General features: G+C 43.5%; 2 protein-coding genes and 1 long non-coding RNA gene across 3 annotated transcripts in view; 2 read left to right on the forward strand and 1 right to left on the reverse strand.

Moving 5' to 3' along the window:
• Positions 1-13,256, forward strand: LOC119163522 (syntaxin-12). The gene is made up of 9 exons (XM_037415531.2): positions 1-239; positions 1,432-1,538; positions 1,650-1,721; positions 1,886-1,955; positions 2,966-3,191; positions 5,824-5,988; positions 6,734-6,806; positions 12,313-12,395; positions 12,616-13,256. Exons 2-9 carry the CDS (start codon positions 1,499-1,501, stop codon positions 12,709-12,711), a joined length of 825 nt encoding a protein of 274 aa, XP_037271428.1. The 5' UTR covers positions 1-239; positions 1,432-1,498; the 3' UTR covers positions 12,712-13,256.
• LOC119163524 (uncharacterized) lies at positions 3,123-18,194 on the reverse strand. The gene is made up of 3 exons (XR_005108713.2): positions 18,057-18,194; positions 17,937-17,993; positions 3,123-3,260 (listed from the first exon to the last, which is right to left on the reverse strand). It is a non-coding gene; the product is annotated as an uncharacterized LOC119163524 (long non-coding RNA).
• The window catches only part of LOC119163521 (F-box only protein 25), a 19,070-nt gene continuing 11,035 nt past the window's right edge, over positions 15,879-23,913 (forward strand). Inside the window, exons 1-4 of the mRNA XM_037415530.2 lie at positions 15,879-16,264; positions 20,921-21,089; positions 21,994-22,086; positions 22,959-23,087. Of these exons, the coding sequence (XP_037271427.2) occupies positions 16,155-16,264; positions 20,921-21,089; positions 21,994-22,086; positions 22,959-23,087 (501 nt within the window). The 5' untranslated portion in view covers positions 15,879-16,154. The remainder of the gene's footprint in view (positions 16,265-20,920; positions 21,090-21,993; positions 22,087-22,958; positions 23,088-23,913) is intronic.

Here is a 23,913-nt window from a genome sequence, read left to right on the forward strand (position 1 = left end):
GCGACCTTCCGCTGCTGCTCTGCTCGCTTGCGCGGTACCAACATCCTGTCGACGCCGCGCACGACAGATGTAGATGGGTGCTACGCGCATCGTTGTGCCGTGACGAAAAAAAAAACGTCGACCAAACGACGAGCATCCGATGACAGCAAGCGAGGCCGGTGTTGGCGCTCGTTGAAGCCCCTAGCGATAGGAACCCGCGGATGATCGGCGGCCGCTCAGCTGTGGGCATCACAATCGCGGTAGGCCTACCTCGAGCCCGTGTCGGGCCGGTTGTTTTTGCATCGCCGCCGCGAGCGCCGTGATTCACCCTTCGTGACCCCACTATCCGAGTCCCGTGGAAACCAGATCACGTAGTACCGTAGCAGAGGCGAGGCAGACCGTTCTGTTTGCATGTACGGCACGCCTCCGGCGCTGTGACATTCGAAACGCCCATTTACGATATCGTCAGATGATGTCGCGCCGTGTCACATATTTTTTTTTATGTTTGTTCCTCGTACGAAGAGACATGGGCGGGTGCATAGCGAATTCCTCTCTCATCGTTGTAGCGTCCGTGGCAGTGGCTGGTGGTTTTGTGATGCGAGCTGAGTATTCGCGCGGCGATTTCTCCTGTACTTAGTTTCAGGAAGCGCCCCAAGTGACACAGCGTCGGAGTGAATCCCGAGTGTGGGTCAATCGGTCCATTAGTAGACTCAAAGCGGACTCCCCTTGCGTACGCGACGTGGACGGCTCTGTGGTACGTGTGTGCGCCGTGCAATGCATCCTGTGGGCGACTCGTGCCGATTGCTGCCCCAAACACAACGAGCTTCGGAAACGACGTTTGCTGAACGTGTCGCAGCGGCCTTGAGAATGCATACCTCTGTTTAAAGAGCAGTCGTGTCTTGTACGCCCCGAAATGCACATGTCCCGCGAACAGTGAGAGGAGTAGCTCGACGTGCAGGTTGTATCGAAACACAATTGCCTATTTAAAGCTTCCCGGCACACACGTTCGATTGTGTGACAGCGCAAGGCATTCTTATCCGGCCGGTTTGCCTCGACACTTGCGCGGTAGACAAAAGCGAAAAGCAGTCTGCTCTTCCCGAATAGCTGCTTCACGCCTGATAGGTATTCAGGCGTAAGCTGTTATCGGGTATTGCACCGTAGCTCGTATGTGCGCTAAATGCGATTGACGCGGTTGGCTTGAGCATCCATCATAGTGGAACCCGGACACAGGAGTCTGTGGTGTCTTGACCCCTGTCTTGTGTTTGTGTTTGCACACCTTGTCTCTTCAATATGAATACCTACCAGCTAAATCAGGTGTCTGTTATTACAGTGAAACTTGATGCAGTGGCACGTGACCCAATGAGTTTAATTTGTAGTTGTGGGCTGCTCCCTGTTGTTGCTCGGCTGCTCATAACATTGTGCTTTCTGCATTTGCATCTCCCATTTTTTTAGGAACGCATCTAGAAAGGTCCGAGAGGGGCTTTAAAATTGCACTTGGCTGACTTCGCCCAGGACCAACATGGCCACAAAATATGCAAATTTCAGCTCTGGATCTGGAGGTAGTGTACCTACGTTGCCTTTGTTTTTAGCGTCCTGATGTTTATCCACTGCAGTACTAGTTTCTTTGCTGTTTTTTGGTGGTTCACTGATTGGTGACATTTAACTTGCAGGATCCTCGCACGGAGAATTTCAGAGTCTTTCGCAGACGATAGGAACAAATGTCCAAAAAATCAGTCAGAATGGTGAGGAAAGTCTTGCGTTACGTTCTTTTAAGTGAAGTTCAAAAGTATCTTTTGCAGGCAATTTTTTTCTAGTTTCTTGTTTGTATTATGCTAAAGAAGTGACAAGGAGATACATGTCTTGTGTCTCGAAGCAATCTTTTTTTTTTTTTCTGTACACCTTTCAGTGGGGTCTATGAAAAAGATGGTGCAGCAACTGGGGACTTCACAGGACTCTGAGTCGTTGAGGTCACAGCTGTAAGTGCTTCATACCCATTTCTGCAGTTACATCTTGGCGATGCAACAGTTCTTTTTTTTCTCCTGGTCACACAAAAAACATATCGCGATTGCGCCCACCTTGGTGTATTAATGGTGTCACCTTGATCCATCCCATCGGTGAGTAAAAAGTGTGACTTAAAAGTTTGGTAACGCTTAGTGAAGTAAAAAGAAAAGACTAGTAAAGCTGATTCATTTGTACATTGAAAATTTAAGCGCAACTTCAAGCACAGATAGTAGGTTACAGTCAGTAGGTTATTTTTTTCTTATTCCTAATTAGTTTCAAATTTATGTCATGTAAGGGTTAGATGCTTTCTGCTGCGGTGTCAAAGTGCACCTGTAAGGCACTCGAGTGGCATGCATGCCATCAGCAGGGGTGTCGCCTCTTCGTAAAACCCACTACCCTTGCCTTGGTTTCTGGAAGACATGAGCTTGCTGTCATCTGTTACTTCCCAGCTGCTCTTCATGTTCGTCTTTTCTGTGCAATTTGGATGAAAGAAGTAGAATTTAAGAGCTTGGTATCATTGGGGAGATGCAACCTTAATAACTTGGTTTATGGATATGTCGGGTTTAACATCCCCAAACCGCCATATAATCATGAGACGCCGTAGTGGAGAGCTCCGTGAATTTCGACCACCTGGGGCTTTTTAATGTGCACCCAAATCTGAACACACGGGCCTACAGTATTTTCGCCTCCATTGAAAATGCAGCCGCCGCAGCCGGGATTCGATCCCGCGGCCCACGAGACAGCAGCTGAGTACCTTATCCCCTAGACCACCGCGGCAGGGCGCAACCTTAGTACAAAGCCAACACTGAAGCCAAGGAACGTGTAGAAAATTTTGTTTGAAGTCTTTCAATTGTATTATAGTAGTTATAAGTGTGACAAAATGAAGTGGACAAAAAGGCAACGTGCTACTGACAGGGATCGAACCCATAACCTCTGGATGGCACGTCAAGTGCTCTACTGATCGGTGTGGCTTGATGTGTTACAGGCACCAGATCCAGCAGTACACCAACCAGTTGGCCAAGGACACCAATGGGCAGCTCAAAGCCCTGGCGGCCATGCCCTACGGGGAGCAGGGCGCCGGGCGCCTGCTGCGCGAGAAGCTCACCAACGACTTCTCCGAGGCCCTGCACCACTTCCAGCTGGTGCAGCGAGCCGAGGCTGACAAGGAGAAGGACTCGGTCAAGCGCGCCCGCGCCGCCTCGGGCATCGGGGTGCGTCTCCTTGCGTACACTTATTTCATCCCTTTATTCGTGGCTGTTTTCTTCACCGAGACTAACCACCTGCAAAAAGACCATAATCTCAATATTTCCCTTCTGCCTTTAGAAGGGTACTAACACAAAAATATTTATCAGTCATTTTTTTTCCATCGAGTGAAAGGCTAGGTTCAGAGCCAACAAAATGTATTGGCAAGCGTGACTGCATTCTGGAAAATTTATTACAATGTGGGTTCAAAAGTACCGTGCCATTACAACACAGTATGATATTCTCGTCGCATGCTCGAGCAAGATATTTAACATTTCTGTAGCAGCTCCTCTACATAGCTCCATTGGGGAAGCACAAGCGGCCATTTTGTATGTTTTGGTACATGACATCATCACAAGTAGCCTTGCTGGTGGCTGAGATCATCGAAATTACTGTGATGTGATGTCTCGATAGTTACAATGTCATTAGGTGCGCTATATGAAAATTGACTTCAATGTCAAAGTATAATTTTATGTGCATTTACTGAGCTTTACAGTTGCTTGAGAGATCACCATATTCAGATTTGTATGGCAGAGTAAGTAAGCTCTGCTTCAAAAATTAGTGTAGGTACCCCTCTTAAGGATTTAGGCCATATATTTGTATAATTATAAACACTTGTACAAGAGATTCATGTTAATCTTATTAACCTTTTTTGTTTTGCTTAATGCAAAGCATTCCTCTTTTTAATGTTCATTGTTCAAACAATAACTAGTTGTGGGTAATTCATTGAAATGTGTCAGTCTCTTAAATTTGCCGTTGTGAAGCTACCCTGTTTATCAAGCAATTGGTTGTGCAACAAACTTTACATAAGGATGAAAGAAGGCACAAGGATGACACACATTCAACGCTTTGTGTGCGTCTTCACGTCTTCTTTTGTCCTTGTGTCCAGGTCGCCATGCGACCAATTCTTCTAATGATCTACCATCCGGCCCATTTTGTGACTTTCGCCGACCACATCTCTGTGTATGGTGTGGCCAGGTTCACCCCAAACTGCAAATTGCAGCTTCTATTACCCGGTCATCCTTGCAGCCCAGCTGCTAATAAATTCAGTTGCCTACTGTGCTTTTATGGCGGAAGGGCAATAAGAACAGATATGAACAATATAGAAAATTTACAGCTGGCTTGTGTCATATGTCTGTTAATTTTATAGCGAAAGCTGTTAGGAGATCACAACAAGGGTCGCATGTGCCGTAGTTGTCTACCGCCGGTATTCGTAAGCACTATCGTGTAAAATACGAAGAAAACACAGTAAATAAAAAACACAAAGGACACAATGGGATTCGAATTCATATCCCCCTGCGTGCCAGCCCAGTATTCTACCACAGAGCCACGCTGGTGCTTGAAGCTTCGTTGCAAACTGGCCTTAGGTAGGCATGGTGTCGGGAAACGAATCACATTAATATGAGTCTAATAAAGTGCTTTAGATTAGCGAAGGAACAACCAGGCGTCACACAATGCGAATTGCGTAACAAGTGAGCCATTCAATTCTCTAACCCATTACAAATGCTTCAGGCATATTTCTTCATCATCGTCAGCTGCAGCATAAAAAAATTGCACAAAGTTTTTTTTAAGTGTGTAGCAGGTACCGTGCTTCTCCGAAGAATGACGAAGGTTGGTATAGTGAATGCCTCCCTACTAGACGAAAATTGGGAATATTTATGTGTGTGGGTGCCCTGCAAGTGTGCTTAGAGCAGTTACTCAAAGAGTGTTTGAAAAAGCACTCCGAAAAGCTGCCATTCCAGCTTTCGCTGCGACTATGCTGCATGTTCCTTTTTTTTTCTTTTTTACAAAATCTTCGAAATCTCGACGAGTGTCAAGTTCTTGTGTTTCAGATTAGCTCACTTCAAACAAGGGTCTTAGTTACCCAAATCGCACTTCAAAAGCAACGAATGTTTTGTGCTTACAGTCGAATTACTATGGATAAAGGATGGCTTTTACGTTTGCACATGTGTGCTTGTGTAACTGTAAAAAGTAGTATGCAGTCCCATGTAAGTTGTAAACCTGTGTGTATGCTGAAATTGAAAACGTGTGTGTCTGTTTGACAGAATTTTCTGAGTTGACGTTCATTTTCATATTTTCAATAAATAACTATTCACACAAAAGTTAGTGTATGCCTGTTTGTACATATGAGGAGCCTTTTTTCGAAATGGGCCAGGTCCAAAAGTGAAACTAGCTCAAATAAGGCTCTATTGGCACGTACGCACTTCAAACTTTCTTGTTTACTAATAAATTCATAATAATAAGTAGTGATTCACTAATACTGTTTGAGAGGAAAGTTGAAAGTATGTATGTGTCAATACAGTCTTATTTAGCTAGTTTCGGTTTTGGATATGACCCATTACAAAAAAAAAAGATCCTCGTATATGCATGTATGTATATGTATTTACTTCTTGCTTTATTTCATCTTAGCTGGCCTGTACATATTTTGTTGCATAGTGAATCGGACTGGCTGCTGGTTACTTTAGGCCATCAGTCGAAATAATCCTTGTATATCAAATTTTGTGCTTGGTGAAAATGGTGTTCTCATTGATTGATTAATTGAATGATTGAAAGGGGGCAAGCACATTCACAATAACCGCTGCCTCACTGCTGTGCTTGCAGTTTGAGTCGTCGAGCAGCCGGGGTGGCGCAGGCAACCTGATTGAGTTGGCCTCGCCCGTGCAAGCGCAGCAGCCACAGCAGCAGGCACAGAGCTTTGCCCAAATGGACGAGCAAGTCAACATCGAGATGCTCCGAGAGCGGGAACAAGCTATCCGCAAACTAGAGGTGAGGGGCGCGTACGTCACGCTATGATGTGTAATGGAGAACTCTCGTCGTGAGCATCGGTGTGCTACTGAAATGGATCTTGTTGTTGCGCTCTGTAGCAGGGTTAAAGAACAAACATGATGGTGCACATGACGCCAAAGGGAAAAAAAGTTATTTTTCTCGAATTGCTGTGAGAAGCGAGTAAATGCGGGTGTCGACACCACCTTGAAACTCCAGCACCCGTCACTGTGGCATCACAGATTTTGACAGCGCCTATGCCAGGGCCTGCGTACTTCTTAATGGGTAAAAATTAGTGAACGCATTGTGCACTGAGGGGACCAGATACATAACATAGTGAAATTTCGTTGGCTCAATGTGGCCAAAATATGGAAGATTCACATTGAAATCTGTGATGTCATGCATAGTGATTTAAGTGGGAAATTTAAAAATGAAACTTTGGCCTTGGCTTCATTCTACATTAATACGCCTACAATGATGATAAAAAACATCACTAGTGTTCTCAGAGTATTATGTGATAGTCTAAACGATTTCTATTTTTTCTTTTGACATGACAAACTTGCTGGTTACAAGCACAATGCGATGAAAAGCATACAAAAATATTTACCTATTTATATCTTGTAGTTTATTGGAACGTTCACGCCAAGGCTCAGTCGTTAGAAATGGCTGTAGGCAAAACTAAAGAATGGAGTTGTGTGTTGCTCCTTCAATTTGGCATCAATGTCTTATCTTGTTTTCTGTTTCACAGAACGACATTGTGGATGTCAATGCAATATTCAAGGACCTTGCGACTATGGTTCACGATCAAGGAGACATGATCGGTAAGCAGTGCGAAGCATGCGTATATGGCCTGCTATTGCTGGTCTGTTCATGCTGTATTTGCGATACCTGGCACGACTATTGCGTTTTTTGCAAATTAAAGACGTCTTCTGCATAACCAGTAAACATGACTTCTCAAATTGGCTGTTGGTTCATGTCGGTTGGGCAGTACTTTGTGCGGCTAATAAATTTCTGGATATCTTCAGTGGCGAGAAATGTTCGACAAAACACAAACTCTCATCTACACAACTGGAGCACAAAGCTTCATTGACGATCCTACAGTAAATTCCTGTTGTACAAACTCTGTTAAGACGAATTCTTGTTTAAAGCCAAACGACACAAGAATGTTTGTTTGGTTTCCCATACACTCAATGCAAAAAATATCTGGTTAAGACAAACCGCGTTACAGGCCTATTCTGTTAAGACGAACTGTCACAGGGGCGGAAAACGCAGCAATTCTGCGCAATGAACATTCAGGCGAACGAGAGAAAGCAAAAGGCAAAAAAGAACCATTCCTGGTGCGTAGATGCAAAGCAAATCCTGACGTGGAGAAAGGTCTGCGCATAAAGCATTCATAAAAGAAAGGTCTGCGCATAAAGCATTCAGGCATACCAACAGGCCTAACTACAGGCCTGCGCGCCCCTTCGCATTCTTCCCCACGTTCTTCAGTTTCCCAACAGGAGTGCAATGGAGAACAGAACACAAGGGCTTAGCTAGAGGGGAAAATAGGGCCGTGCTACAGTTTAACTGCTAAAATATAGTAGCAATTTATTCATGTGCATATTTATTATGAACTCTCGAAATTTAGTGCTCGTTAGATTCGTGTAAATACTCTACTTGAAGGCATAGCTTTCATCTAGCTCAGCCAAATGTTTTTTTCTTGTTCCTTTCTTCCCTATTGTTAGTAAACTTCAGTGTTTTCAAGCAACATATTTGGGCGCACTTGACATGTTAGCATATTTTTTTGAGGGAAGCATTCTGATAACCCTAACTCCTGATAGACGAACAAATGACCTTGGTTCCTTTAAGTGTGTCTTTACCAGAGTCTGCTGTATTTGGGTTTCAAGGAAAGCTTTGGTTTTGTGAGAAGGGTCATCCTTGTCCTGCTTTCGAACCTGGGACCAACGCTTATTTTTTTTTTTCAAGTTGCCCTGCCAGGCCCAGAGGCCTGAAGTCGATTGTTTGAGGCAGAAATCAACAAGATCAAGATAATGTTACGAGATTTCTCACGGTTGAACAATTTTCATGTGCTTGCAAAAAGCTTTAACTCAGGTATTTCTTTACTAATGGGCATCTTAGGCATTCATTACAAACTTTGGTCATAAAATACTCATGCCGTTATTTAGTGACCTGTAGAAACTAATTTATAAGCTATAGACTTCTTTTTGTTCAATACAGCCACACCTGCACTGCTCTTTGTTTATGAAAACAAGTGTGCGTGTATATATATATATATATATAAACGAGCCCTTAGGTATACACTTCTTTCCCTTATTTCATTGAACGAGGGTCTCGTACTGGCAGACTAGGTGTGTTTAAGCTGTATAAGAGGGACAATTAATCAGCTGCCCGCTCGTAATAAGTTCACGTGCTACGTGACGCCAAACATGCGCATAAGAGTGTTTTCACACTCGCCATTTGGCTTATAGATGGCGCTGACTGTCACTCCTACTTCTAAATTCACATATAAACCCAAAAAAGTGGATGGAGGGAAGGCCGCTTTGGTAGCTCAGTGGTTAGAGCATCGAACGCGTTATTCGAAGGTCGTAGGTTCGATTCCTGCCCACGGCTGGCTATTTTTTCATCCACTTTTCTTTCTTCTTATTTACATTCCATTGGTTCTAATAACTTCCCCTGTACATTCCTTGGCATTACTGTCTGTTAGATCTCATTAATATTGTGTTTGAAACACGGAAAAACGAGCCCTTAGGTATACACTTCTTTCCCTTATATATATATATATATATATATATATATTGCAGCGTGAGTAACCATACTAGTTAACATTTGGGTTTCTAGGGCAGGACAAAACACTGATCCTAAAATTTCTTTTTACTTTTTTTCTATAATGTTGGAGCTTGTGTATATTTTAATGCTGATTTGAAATATGCAGTCATTTTTATGGTACAATATGTCGTTTATTAAATATTGTTAATTTCAGGTGAGCAAAGTTTTTATGAACTGGGCCTGTTACAAAGTAAATCAGCATACCGTATTTACTCGCATAATCCTCGCTCTTTTTTTTGCCAGAAAACCGATGCAAAGTTGGGGGGTGCGAGAATTACGCGGGGAAAACTTTCTACGAAAACTCGGAGAGCGAAAAAGAAAACGAAGTGGCCGCAAATTGGAATTCTCACAAAAGCACCTTACAGCAAGCTTTAAAAAGTACTAATTAGAACTTACCTCAACAATAAAAGCAGAGTTTCAACACAAGGCAAGATTTATTTGAGACACAAAAAGTGGAAGCAAATAGTTGAGAATTAGAATACCATACGCGAAGCTTGTGGGCGTTGCGGTAGCGGTCGGCGCTCAACAGGAGCCCTCAAAAAGTAAGCGTAGGACGTCAGTATTGGGCAGATGGCTATTTAACAGAATCGTTCGCAGTTCCCTTCTGAAGAAATAAAGTTTACCATCAGTCCCAGTTTTAGGCACACGGCAAGCCCAACGCGTCTTGGTGGCTTTCAGCTGACGTCACTAGTAGTGAACACAAAACTCGTAGGCTCCAAAGGGCCTATCGGCGGCCCTGTTGCCGTTGTTTAGCGCATGATCTATCACTTGCAACTTGAAGCAGCCGTGTGGCGTCAGTATCGCCCCATAACGTGCCAAGATTACCGACACAACACACAAAACACGCCACAACGCGCACTGGCCACATCGGCTTGGCTTGAGTTGGATTGAACCTCTGTGCAATAGTACGCTTGATGCTTAAGAGATGGTGCGCGCTATCATCATCAATGACTGGAACAAGCAGACGACATTATTGTGGCAGTTTTCAGGGGTGCGATAACTACTCGAGGAAAAAAAATTGTATTTTTTCTTGGGCAATGTGGGGGGTGCGAGAATTATGTGAGTGCGAGGATTATGCGAGTAAATACGGTAGTTATCGCATGTTACCATTCATGAGTGGGCCATTGTCATGTTGGAATTTTGCTCAGAATACTATAACATTCATTCAAATGGACTGAGAATATCCATTCTTGTTCTATTGCATGCAGTTTTCATTCCAACTTAGTCTTGCGGTATGCTAATTTTTTTTATAACCATGTTAGTTAAAAAAAAATGTCTCGCTCTCGGCAAGGTGCACGATACTCTTGATATCCTATAAACTATGTATTGTACTAGAAAAATGACAATTTTAAAATCGGCACTTAATTATACATAAACTTGAGCAGTATTTATCAGAATATGTCAGAAGAAAAAGTTTTAAAGTATTGTTTTCTCTTAAGCTTTATTTCTTTTTAGAACTTTCCTCTCTAAAAAATTTTTTTATATACTTGGCATGAAATATCTTGTTTCTAAAAAGCATGTTTTGATTGACAAAAAAGTTTTTGAGATGTTAATTAAGTCAAATAAGCATAGCAAAGTTAATTATACCATGCCAATTAATATCTTTCACGATTCGCAAAATAATATTGTTGAGGACCTACCGTCGAATTCCGAACGAGCGCCCCCTCCCTTTAATGAGAGATTTCAAATATGCGACCTCTTTTCCCCTCCCATGATTTTCACTGTATTATTCACTAATTGAGTGAGAGTGAATGAAAAACTGAACAAATGTGTATTCAGTGATTTATTTCATTGGAAGCACGAGTGTGCATTCTTTATTTTAGGACGTTTTGGCTGCCACCTTATGTTTTTATCTATGCCGATGCAAAGGCCTCCACCTCCCCTCCACAGATCTTGAATATAGTGTGCCAAGTCATCAAAATAATCTTTTGTATCTGAATAATTAGTGCTGAAGAGCTGTACGAGAAATATGCGTTTTTTTCTGCAACAATGCACAAGCAGCACCCGCATTGTCTTCACTGGACAACATTTTCTTACCACAAGTTGCAAAAAAATGTAAATTGGCAGTTAAAACAAATAGAATAGTCGGACAATTGCTGTCATTTGTGAAGCGACGCATGACGTAGCCTTGAAACGAGCTAGTGTCGTTCAAAAACGCTCGTGGGGAGATCGAATCGCAGGTGGGTGAGTCACACCCGTTCAAAACTGTCAAGGAGTTGAGGACCATGGGTTGAGGCACAAGCATTATGCAGCAGACTCTACAGAACCTGAAGGAACCTGTAAAATTTGTTCTTTTAACAGGATTTCTGTTTACTGAGAGATGAACAGGGGTACAAAATGCAAGAATGAAACCAATTTTGTCAAATGCACTTGTTCCATTTAAGCAGCAGTTCCATTAAACGGATTTCCATTTACTGAGAGTCTACTGTATAGTACTTGTGATCTGATTTAGTTTATAAGTACACTTGTCCACAAAGGTCAGTTTTTTAGTGCCAAACATTTAAGCTAGACATTTAGCAAGCAGAAAGTGGAGGGTTGGTACATACTTTATTCATTTCACTAGGGTGAGATACGGTTACAAATCTAGGTGGGAAAACAAGGAGCTGAGGTGCTTGTGCTGTTTTTAAGAGTGGGTCAGGCAAAACGAAATAATCTTTAAGTTTGAGGGACATTGCTTAACGTTATCCTTTTCACGTCTGTGACGCAGAATGACATCTGAGTGTAGAGAGATTGGTGGATATGAAGGTTGTTGTAATCTCTTTGCGCTTCTTCGAGATTGTTGGCTATCTTGTCACCCGAGCTGCCCCAAGAGTGAGCAGCAGATGAGAATGGGCAGACAGCACCAAAATTGACACCCTTGTGCCAAAATAATTGCGCTGCAAGCAACGACCGTTTTTCTCACTCCCACAGCTTCATGCGACACTTGATGCGCCAACTTGTTGGGACATAATGGACTTCTAAAAATTTTCGTATGGGGCCTAAAGATGTTACTGCTAAAGATGGGGTAGGCTGTATTTTGAAGGTGTCGTAAAGCTACCTTAGCAAGTTCAAACACCACAACTGTGCTTTGTGTCTTTGGCAGGACTTACGGCCATGGTGCTGTAATTGTGTCGCAAAATTTAAGAAATACAGGCATACCCCTTTGTAAGAGACACTAATGTTAGAGACAAGTGGGCATAAGAGATGCCTGCACTGAAATAGGGCATGGAAAAGAAAATTCTACATTGTACTCTGCTTATGAGAGACACCTCATATAAAAGACAAGAATTACTACCCACATTGCATGTGCCTTATAAAGGGGTTCAACGGTAGTGTAGATTTTATTGTTTCATCCAGCAATCACTTTTTTGAGAGCGATTAGATAAGAACATCCTTGAAAGAGGACATGGTCAACTTAAACAGATTTAGCAAGTGCGTACATCTTCTAAAAGCACCCGAACAGCTTAAATACTGCTCCCTTTGGCACACTTATAATCCATTTTTTATGTTCCCAAATTGCAGACAGCATTGAAGCAAATGTTGAGAGTGCCGCAGTGCACGTTGAAGAAGGGGTTCAGCAAGTGGCCAAGGCAAGGCAACATCAGGTGCGTGTTCTCTCACTTTTTTCACGATTTCTTTTTTCCGAATACATTTGAGATGCTCGTAAAAGTGGCTGGGATGTTTGGTGTGGAATTACCTTATGAGATGAACAATTGTTTTACTTGTGAAGTTATTCAGTATAGAGCATCGTTTTGTGTTTTGCATACTATCATTTGCTGGTTGCCCTAAACGTGTTTCTTTTTGCCCTCCACCTCGTCTATACAGGAGAAGGCTCGGAAGAAGATGTTCTGTCTGTTTGTCATCGGCGTTATCGTTCTGGCCACACTGATAACGATAATTGTCGTGTCTATCAAGAGCTAACCTGAACGAGACAACATTGCGGGGAGCCTACCTGTTCGTCTGGCTGTGTGTTTGAGCCCGGGAAAAAAACAAAGACATGCAAAGAAAGAAAAAAAAATGACACCACCTTTGCACGTCTGCTTGGAAGACCTTGTCAACGACATCTTGAACTGCGCTCGCGGCTCACTATTTACCGGCAAACGAAGCTCCGCCGGCTCCGTAACATTCCACACAGAGATTTAGTTGTCCCAAGAGATCTGAGCTTGTTTGGTGTTTTTGCTGCTAGAAGGGACACGGCGCGAGTTTGTTTGCTTAGTTGGCACGCCAATTCCTACTGTTATGTAGCCGAGTCACTTTGGACACTGAGACAAGAGGCTAATCGTGCACGAGTCTACCTTTCTTGTCGGCCGTGTTTGTTTCAGTCTTTTTTTTTTCTTTCCCCTTCTCCCTCCTCTTGTCTGTTGGCCTCTAGCCAGTGATGTACATACGCTAATATATTCTGGTTGCTCAGACAAGGTTACACCATTGTCCTGTTTGAAGTGACAAATAAAACAGTATGCAAAGAAGCCCATTTTGTTCCTTCTCTAGTTATTGTAGCGAAGCAGTCCGACGTGACAGCACAGTGAACCCTGTGCTGTTGTCGTTGTAGCAGTAGTATTAGTAGTAGACCTGCCACGTTGGGTATTGTGTTTGACTGCTTACTCAAAGATCGCAAGATTGAATACAGGCCGCTGCAGCTGCACTGTCAATGAAGGGAAAAATGCTTGAGGCCCGTATACTTGGATATAGGCGCACGCTAAAGAACACCAGGTAGTCATAATTTCTGGAGCGCTGTGCTGCGGCGTCCCTCGTATCGTAGTTTTCGCATGCGAACTCCCAACTATTACTATTGTTTGTCACACAGGTCATGTGACTAGAGGGGCAGAGAACAGAGAAATAATGGAATCACTTTTTGTGCTAAAAGTAGTCGTCATCAAGACAGCTTCACTGGTAGTTTTGAAGGCAAGCTAGCTGAATTTTTTCTTTTTATTCCTTTGCTGTTAGTGTTTGTACTTATTCGAATACCTTTAATTTGACAACAGCTTTGTATAATGCTTCTTTGTTTCATCTTATTGCAGCAGTTTTTAATTTGACCTGAAATTTTCAATTTCTTCTAGCATGTAGCCTGCACACAGGAAACCATTGAAAACCATTCAATTTGCAAATAGTTAGCTATTTTAAAAAAATAGCAAAAAACCAACTGGCCCTTCAAGATACCCTTCGGGTAGTTATCGAACAAGCCTTATGTAGGAAACTTATTAGGTCAAAGCAATTGTTAGAAACAAAAACTGATGAAGTGTCCACATGCATAAGGTATTCCAGGCATACCCATCTTTTGTTGACACTCTGCGAAATGTGCATGTTATGATTGCCTTATTGGCAAAATTGCATTTGCTTCAGGACAAAGGCCTAAAGAGCATGCGTATTACACTTTTATTGCTGATTGCATAATCTACTGTTACCAATCTACTGTTACCAATACATGTTACCATACATGTTACCAATCTACATAATCTACTATTACCAATACATGATCAAACGTGTTCAGCACAACCTTAATGCACAAACGCAGTGTGATGAACCTTACATTTGTAACCACTTGGTCTTTCCATCGTAATGCTCTCATGTTTATCCACTCAGTTGCTAGTGTTCCAGTATAGTCAGCTGATCATTCAAATGTTTCGTTGCCAGTTTGCCTCATGATCTGTCTGAGTATCATCACACAACTAACATGAATTCAGCCGCAAATAAATCACCAAGATTTCTTGGATGACATTATACATATCATGCTACACCTTATGTCACATTGTTGGTACATATACCATTTGTCACACTGAAGATCAAAAATGCATCTTCGATCTGGAAGCCACTGCAAACATATACTATAAATCAAACCCCGAATTGGTTCAAAATCAGGCTTCAAGGTTCATTCATTTTGCATATTCATAGCTCTCAGCATTTAACTTTCAAATGCAAATACGGGTTTAGAAATGCCTGCTACAGGTTTCTGCCTTATCTCTTTATCATGCATTTCATAAGTTCGCTGAATCATTTCCTGCACTTCACACCCCCTTCACATGCTCATTGCACCAGTCATCCACTCAAAGTTCTCTACATCCTTGCCCCACTACTTTTCATGCTTTTTTCTTTATCCAAGCAGCAACAAAGGACAGCAATGGCTTTTCTGACACTATTTCAGCCATTATTCACTCAGGTATTTTTTTTTTTTTTTTTCAGAAACTGTTGGAAACACCCGTTTCTAGCTCCTTTATTATCACCCCCTCCGAAGGTGTATTCAAGGAAGTAAAAGTGTAAAAGCGATTCATCGCATCATGTACTGAGTGTTGCATACACTTTGACCCCATGTTGGTACACCGGTCGGTTTTGGCATTGTTCTGTCGGCACAACAATTCTCAACTACCCTGTACATTAATGGACAAAAATAATCCTAATTTGCTTGTTTCCCTCTTATCCTAGGGGATTGGTTAAAAAGTTGCTAGTTAATTATGATTGATAGAGCAAGGTGAGGCAGGGGAGGAATTAACACTCCAAACGAGAGCAACACTTAATTTTTATTAAGGCAAAAGCCTTATATGCTTCCTCAAACGCGAAAATTGACCACTGGCGTCGACACTAGTGATGCAACGCGATCACGTGGGAACATACCATGTGACGTCACTTACACTGCGAAAATTTGTGACGTCATGACATGACATCGTCGTTAAGTCTAAAGTGGGCTGATTTTAGAAGTATCGCAAAACCTCGTTAGGTGCGGATGGGGCAGAAAGAAATATATCGAGCTGAAAATAGAAAAAAAAATAGCAGTCAAGAGAACTTGCAGGTTTTTGCTCTTCAAACATGTTCCGCGTGCTTTACACACTATTGCGACGGAGCGCTGGCTTCCCTGCTCAGAACTGTACACAATTAAGCGAGTGTCCAAAGAAATTTCGCGAGGTGAATTGTGCAAAAGAAAGAGCTCAAGTGTGCCACGGCTGCGCCTTCGTGACGGCCGATTTCGGTTTCGCTCTGTTTTCGAACGGACCGCGCCATCTACAACGCAACGCGCGAGAGGTTAGTCTCGTGACTTCCGTGACGTCAGATCCGTCAACAAAAAGCACGCAACATCAAACTGGCTGCGACGCTGGGAGAGACTCGACGCAGTTGACGAGAGCCTGACGGCGACCTGCGAGCGCGGAGAAGGACCAAGTCGCGCGTTGTTCTTTTTTTAATTTCGTGGTCCGCTTTATTTCTAGTCTTTGTGTCCATTTGTTTCGCTCGCACGGTGTCCGTCGGGTTTTTTCTTTGTTGCGAGTGGACTGGTTAGGGGAGGCCGTTGGCGTTGTGCGAGTCGTCTTCAGCGAAACGCCACTGTCTAGTCCGCTTCGTCGAGAACAGCTGCGGTTTCTCCAGTCTTCGACGGCGTGATGCCGTTCATAGGACGTGATTGGCGTTCACCGGGCGAAGCCTGGGTCAAGACCGAGGAAGGCTGGGAAAAGAAGAAAATCCTCGAATTCTACTGTTGCTCCGACGAAAGGTACGACGTGTGGTGTGCCTTGTGTGCGTGTTTCGCGACGCGAAGTGTCGCATTTGCTGGTTTTTTTTTTTTGCAACTTGCGTGCATGTTTGAGACTCTCGTCTGTCGCTGGGTCTTTGCCAAGGACGAGAAACGTAACGGGACGAGCCGTTTATCGATTCAGACGGCCCACAGATGAGAGAGAAAGAAAGAGACGGCGAAAGGGTGGAAAGAGAACTAAACATGTTGAGACAATACCCGCGGCTTTCTTCTCTTGCATTCGAAGGCTAGCTGACCGATTTGACGATTGGTCAAATTTCAGTTCTTGTGAGTGCTCAGCAGTAACCGATCTGGCATCTCCCTTAGTCAACACGGTCGGAACAGCTGTACAGCTAGAGAAGGAGAGGCTGAGACGATGTATGGGAGACGCGCGACTAGGGCAAACAACGTTGCTGTTGTCGGGAGCCGGAGAGACAAAAGGATCTTTTGCGATAGGCGCAGTAAACTGCTTCGCTTGCGCGCTTTCTTTTAGCGATTGCGAAGTTTTTTCTTCACTCTCTCTCGCGTCCAGCTGATCCCGTCAAAGATGGCGGTCCTCGGCTGCTTCTTGTCTGAATGGGACGTGCAGAAGCGAAACTGCGCTGCGGCAACGAATTTATTCGCAGACTCTCACTCGCGTACTGCTCTGGAACAACTCTCGGCTGTTGCTTAATGTGCTCTAATGTAGCAGCGTGGGGCCGTGCTTTCTACTTATGCAAAAAGTAGGCCAGTTCCTCCTCGGGTGAAAAAAAAAAAAAGAGCGCCCGGTCCGTTTTCTTCTTTTTTTCCCCACGCTCTAGCGCTGTGCAGTTTGGCGACAAAGGCGAGCACGCTAATGTGTATTCAAGAGGTAGATGCAGGTCCGTGTACGTGTTTTCACGTTTATACCACTTTCTTTTTTTTTTTTGTTAATTCCGTGTATTACTAAAGCGCGAATGTGTACAGTACATGGCAGTACGATCCTCAGTTCACGTGAATGCTTTTTTTGCGTGTTTTCTTGTGGACATATGCACCCGCTGTCTCTGCCTTTAATAACTACGGGCACCGTTTTCTGTTATTCTCGCCTGGGCGGTCTTTGTGGCCCGTTTGCGCTTTCAACCGAGAGAAAAAAAAAATGCCGTCTGTCTTGTGGGTTTTGCACGGCGACTGGGATGTCGGGTCGCTTAGCAACCGCCGTTTCAGAAACTTCGCAACCGCACTCGTTCTTCTTCATCGAGCGTGTCCGAAGAAAATTGCTGGAGCGGGAATAGCTCGAACTGTACAGTGGTCACGGTTGGAGGGATACGCGGGAAACTCCTAGGTTCTAGGTTAATTGATGCTCCTGTCTGGGCGATGCGCTGGATCCTTTGTGCTGCGTCGCCATCCTGTTTGCGCCTCTTGCCACGAGCAAAAAAAAAAAAAAAAGCGTTTGTATGCTTTCTGATGTTTGATTCTTTCGTATGTTGCTAGATGATTTCGTTTTGCCTTGATCTATCGTTTGCTAAGCTGTGAGCGTCATGGTGAGCGTAGACACATTGAAGGCTAAAACCATATACGTAGTTCTGGTTTCGGAACTGCCATTTTTTTTTTCATTTAAAATCGTGCGCGAATATGTTGGTATGGTATTGTTTGCGTGCCCTGTCCACTTGTTTACAAAAAAAAGATGGGTCGTCACCTGTGGTCGTTCTCAAAACAAGCCGTAGTGACGCGAACGAAGGTGGCGGATGGCTGGCTGCAAAGGAAAAAATAGATGTGAGAAAGCCTTAAAACGGAAAATACCTCGTCATCTACTTACCGCGGTTCGTTCCGCGAACGAACACGCATTCGCACGCAGAAAAGTACGTCCGTGTTTCTTTCTTTCGCGCTCGTTCAGGCCTCCTTTTGGGTCCGTCACAACCGAAAAGATCTCTACGTACTTCGCGTTTCCGCTGGTTTCCCAAGCCGACTGTGTGCAGCTCGTGCCAAATAACCGAAGAAGGGAAGGGGTGGTTCGGACATCCAACACAGCGCGAACGCGTTAAAAAGGAAAGAAAAATAAATAACGGTCATCGTTAGGCGGGCAGGCGTGGAGCGCTCACTAGGGGGAGGAACGCGCTTCCTGGCTGGCAGCTATCCTCGTATTTCTCTGGCCAGCCGCACTGCTATGACCTATTTAGCCGTGCACGAAGATTATTCACGCTTCTTTTTTTTTTCTTTCCACATATGGCTTTTTTGTTGTTGTTGGCGCGCGGATCTGTCCGAATGCGCATGACGCATCATCGGCCACGCACGCAAAATGCTGTGTAGCAAGCTACTGTGTTTAAAGCGCAGCACTTTTCGATCCCGCCCGATCGCATTTAATTATTGCCCTTTCCCAGAGGCAGGCACGCTTCATTCCGCAGCTCCGTCGGAACTTCCGCTTAGGCTTTTTGGCTTAGCACGCGTCTTGCTGGCTGCGACGAATATGAGCGCTCGACGAATAGAAAACCGTTTGCCCAATCGGCCGCTCTTGCTCGAGACCGAGGTCACACCGCGTCGTCGCCCGCACAGTTGAGCTTTTTGCGTATACATCCAGTTTCCGTTGCTGGGGCCGCGCGCCAGTAGTTTTGCCCGCGGGGACCGCTTAATATTTTTTTTTTATTTTTGTCCCTTTGATAGCGCGTCCAAAAGCGACAGGCTAGCCGCACGCTTTTTTTTTTTTTTCGAGCGCCAGCTGCGAGGATCAAATGTATATATGGATGATTGAGAAGCGGATAAAAATTATCAGTTCTTGTACAGCTGTTACGGGAGGGGGGGGGGAGCGTGCGTGTTCTAGGTGAAGTTGCTCTTGGTATTGCCCCCCCCCCTTTTTTTTTCTTAAAATACAACTCCTGCTGGTTTAAATTAAAGCCTATTTGAAATGGAAAGCTTTCGACTTCAGGTGAAAAAAAGAAACTGCACGGCATCTACTGTCTTCAGGCTCTGATGCACGAATGAGATATATGCATGCACTTTATTCCATGAACGGATTGATTGATCGAATAACGATCTATTTGAAAAAAAAAAAGTTACTGAAGGCTTGCAAATAAGATTTTATGATTAAACTATAGTTCGCTTAGAAGGCCAGTCTTTTAAAATCCTTAGTGGATGCTTATAAGGACTCGTTATACTAACACCTGCAGTTTCTTTACCAGACTAGCTGCTGACTTCTTGTACATACATATGCGTGGATAACAGAGTGAAATGTATTGGCTAATCTGAAATGATTCTTGAAGCTTTGCAAAGCGCCACAGCATGCGTGTAACCAGTGAACTAAAAAAGTCTTTCTTGCAGCCTACACTGACAGTACCATTCAAAGTTTTTTTTTTTCCCTGGGAGAATGTGATGCTACACTTGTAATACTGCTGCATAAGTCTAGCTAACTGCCTAGATATTGTTTCACATATTCTGTTCATTTTATGCCCAGTCTTAACCTATAGTTTATATATATATATATATATATATATATATATATATATATATATATATATATATATATATATATATATATAGTTTGAGCCCCTCAGAAGTGTGGGCATCACAAGCCATTTAAATTTCCCCACTCTCATTTGCCAATTGACTCATGCTAAAGATTATCTCTGTAGGAGGTGTTAGTGTCCAGCAACTTCAGCTGCATAAACAAGATTTGCGACAAAGCCTCGGGAAAGGATCTCTTTATGTGGTTACATTAATTAATAGAGCTTGTTTAGGTTGGCCAAACACTATTCTGATGCATTGGTGGTGACAGAAGAAAAGCTTGCTTGAGTGATCATTTTGAGGCGACCAACAAATGCTCTCATTCACAAAAGGGAGGCTGCATTCATTTGTCAGGCATCCGGTGTCGACAGGATGCGTGGAAACGAGTTCCCGAGATGACCTTTGCGCTAGATTGATTGTGCTTGCGCTGGTAGGGTGCCTCGCTTTAACATTAGGCAAATGACAATGTCGCAGTGACACTTGGTGTACAATTGCACTGCTTCCCGTCTAATTGTCCTTGCAGCCCACAAAGCAGCGTCATGGTTGATTGTGTAGCATGGGTAAGCTGAAGGTTGTTTGGGATGTTTGCAGTTGTATGCTAATCTTGGCAACTGCTGCATGAAGGCAAAGTACACATGTGTTATTGAGCTATCGCATCTTTTGGAAGCACTAGACTGGCTACTGACAGCGATGTCGACGTTGTTATCACAGCCCTAGTGGACACTCTATGAATCTTGTAAATGTTGTGTGACTGGCTGCTCTTTGTCATTGCAGCCATGCATACTGACATCTCACATGCGACTGGTAACACATGTGTACCAAACTTATAGATTACTGACTTTTTAAAACAGCTTTCACCAAGTCGTGCAAGGCTGGGCCACAGTGGAGCTGGTTTTCGCCTAGCTGGTCCTGTCTTGGCTAGGCTCTTGCCTCTCTTTCCCGCCCTTTGCTGCTCTAATCTGTACATGGCTATGCGGGCCTTTTTTTCTGTATCTGTTTATTCTGGCCTATTTATCTTTGTCTTTTTCTACCTTTATTTCCTTGAAGACGAGTGTGCACAGTGTCTTTTTTTTGTGAGTTTATATCTCATCACCAACACACAGGCTTTGTTCTGGGCTGACATATGATGTCGTGCTTCACCACTAAACGATAATAAACAGGCAAAAAAATTTCTTTGCTTTCCAGTCTTGATTCTTTGGAGCAACCGGCAGACTATGACCTTTCACCATCACCACCACCGAACTTAGCTGGCGGAGATGCAGGTGGCGGAGACGAGTGCCTCGACATTGACACCAAGCAGCGGCGGCTCTTGCAGCAGCCCTATTGCCAGATCACGCTCAAGTGCACACGAGAGGTGAGCTTGCTTGGTTCACTTGAAGTAGTGAATGTCACCAATGAGTGATAAGACCATTCTATGAATGAGTGATAAGACCATTCTATGCAGTGATGGAAGCAGCAGCACCAATTGAACTAAGGGTAGTCCTTTCTGGCATCGTACCCAACATGTCATTTTAGTCAAGTTGAAAGCTTGGCGAATTGGTGACTATTCATCAGCTGATGCACTGGTGTGCATATATAGTAGCCCCGTCTTTTTCAAAATAAGTTAGTTTTTAGTTTTGGGGGTCCTGTCGCATCTTTTATTTTATTCGTCCCTTGTCTCCTTGTGCAACTTCACACATGAGGATAAAATGTGTTGACAAAAAAGTGCACGGAGATATTACTAAAGGAAGGATAAGAAGAGAAACCTTATTTTATAGATGCTTCCTCACTTGTAAACCAAGAGCCCCTTGTCGACCGCCGTAACACTCTTCGCGTCGACTCCTCGGCTTCCCATTGAAGTTGCCGTGTCAACAAGCCATTGGCCCCTTGAAATCTTTGTCCTAACTACTGATTGGGCCACTTTCCTATTATGTTGTGTCATAGCGCCCTCGTGCCGATGTTCCTCGTCGTCCTCTTCGCCAGGTGCCTGCGCGTGCACTGCTTGTCTTCAGATCTTTAGTGCCGCGCACTTTTCCGGGACACTCGCTTAAAGCGTGCACCACACTAATCAAAGTGTCTTCCTCAAAAGGATATCAAATAAAGTAGTTCATAAGACTTACAGCATTCAGTATATTTAATGTTTAACTGAAAAAAGTTTTATTAATAAAGCTTTAGAGGTTGTGAAATTTATTTAAGTTCACAATTGCTAGGAAATTACGAGCATTAGAGCAATAGGCTGACGGAAAATTTCACGGCTGTGCACTTGCATTTTTTTGCAGGTTGCTGGTTACAACACTATCAGCGAAGCGTTTCGTAGGCTAGACTTTCGCAATGGCATCAAAGACGTGCGGCGATTCAACTACATTTGCAAGGTCAGTAAATGGCTGCGATTACGTAACTACTGTGATTATGGGCAACGAGATGCTGTGTGAGAGACACAAGAACAGTCCACTAGTGCTGTACTACTAGCGGAGTGCTACGAATACAGCACTAGTAGTAAACCTGGACTTTAGTACGGTCTACTGCACGCGGGACAACTTTCTGTGGCAGTACAGTCAAGGCTTCAGAGCCAAACCACGCCATCTCGTCAGTCTCGCTGATCAGCTGGAAGTAGTTTCTGAATAATAAAAAAAAGTTTTTTGTGCATGACTTATATGTTTAAAAATGTGCAGTTATAATTTTTAGCTGCTAATTGATTGGGCCAGAAAATTGTTAGTGATATTATGTGAAATAGCATTATAGTTTAGATTTTTCGGGTTTTTCTTAAGTTTCCCCATTGCCATCACATAGGCTTTCTTCTTTCATCATCTACCTTCAGAAAAAAAAAAAAATGCACTCCGTGTCGCCAGTGTCTTTTTCCTACTGTTGCTCGCCAATTCGATTGCTGCACAGCATATTCAAGAAGCTTTAGTACCAAGCAATTGGTTGGAAACGTCTACGCCCAAGTGAGACTATGGTCCCGAGACGATAGTGAGACTGACACAACTGGTATGCTCCGTCGCTTCCATGTGTTGTTCGGATTATGTGGCTGCTATCCAATGAATCGAAAAAGAAGATCAGATAAGGCAATAGTTTTGTCAGTACACTTTTGCCGTTCGATCTGCATTGTCAGTAAACAGTTAAGGCAGTCAAGCAAAGCCATGTTGGGGTGCATTGCTTATTGTCATTGCTTAGCTGCACAATGCGGTGTTTCTCAGTAGTGGCCAGACTGGAATTTTCTAATGGCCTGTGGTCTCCTATGTAGTTGCTGCACCTACTGATCACAGAAAACCTGACCACACTGAGTGGCTGCGCAAGCCGGGTGCTCTTCACCATGCTCGAAGAAGTGGCATCGCAAGTTGCCGACAGTCGTCAGAACACTCACATTCTTCAGGTATTAATGAACATGTGCTGACCTAGTCTTTTCTCTCTGTGCTTGCCAATCTAGATTGTTTGCTTTGACGTAATGGCACCCATGTACATAGGTTTGTGTACTGAAGCAATTTAGCATAATTGTCTTTTTTTAATATAATCTGTATACTTGAGGAGCACGTACTGCTGGGTAAGTTGGCAATTGATCTTAACTGAGTGCGGCAAAGAAATCTGAAGTACAAAAAGAAGACACCTGGACACAGAGCACACTAACAACAGTTTGGTGATACGGTAGTTAAAGCTAGATTCAGGGACAAGGTAGCACGGGAAATTGAAGAGGCGCATCTCATCAACAAAGCTAGTGATTCATGTGTCGAGCAACCCTCGGTCATGTTGCTTGCCGCTGAAGTTGCTTTTCTGGAAGCGCATCATTAACACAATCTCGGCTTTTCTGGAAGCGCATCATTAACACAATCTGTCGGCTCATCTAATAATTTTCTTTCACCGCACGTGTTCTCGTAACCGCATATACAGTACACGACTGTTTTCTCGAATAAAGTTTCAGTTGTTAGTGTGCGCTGTGTCCAGGCGTCTTCCTTTTGTACTTCAAATTTTTTCACGCACTTAGTTAAGACAATCTGTATCATTTTCGTTTAAGTTAGAAAGTTTGTCACTTTCAGAATTGCTCGCTCTTGAATGCAGTAGGCTTTTTCTATTGCCTAAGTGATAACCTTTAATAGTTTAGAGTGCACTGCATGGTACAGGTCTGTCCGAAAAATTAGTTACAGATTTTTTTCACACCAGAATGGGTTGAAGGAGGAGGATGTTACTATGATTTTTAGGTGGTT

The sequence above is a fragment of the Rhipicephalus microplus genome, chromosome 9, assembly GCF_043290135.1.
Source record: "Rhipicephalus microplus isolate Deutch F79 chromosome 9, USDA_Rmic, whole genome shotgun sequence".
NCBI classification, from domain to species: domain Eukaryota; kingdom Metazoa; phylum Arthropoda; class Arachnida; order Ixodida; family Ixodidae; genus Rhipicephalus; species Rhipicephalus microplus.

Coding starts and splice junctions, on each gene's coding strand:
- LOC119163522 (XM_037415531.2), top strand. CDS start 1,499: ATGGCCACAAAATATGCAAATTTCAGCTCTGGATCTGGAG. Junction 1,956..2,965: donor GAGTCGTTGAGGTCACAGCT/GTAAGTGCTTCA, acceptor GATGTGTTACAG/GCACCAGATCCAGCAGTACA. Junction 12,396..12,615: donor CCAAGGCAAGGCAACATCAG/GTGCGTGTTCTC, acceptor TCGTCTATACAG/GAGAAGGCTCGGAAGAAGAT.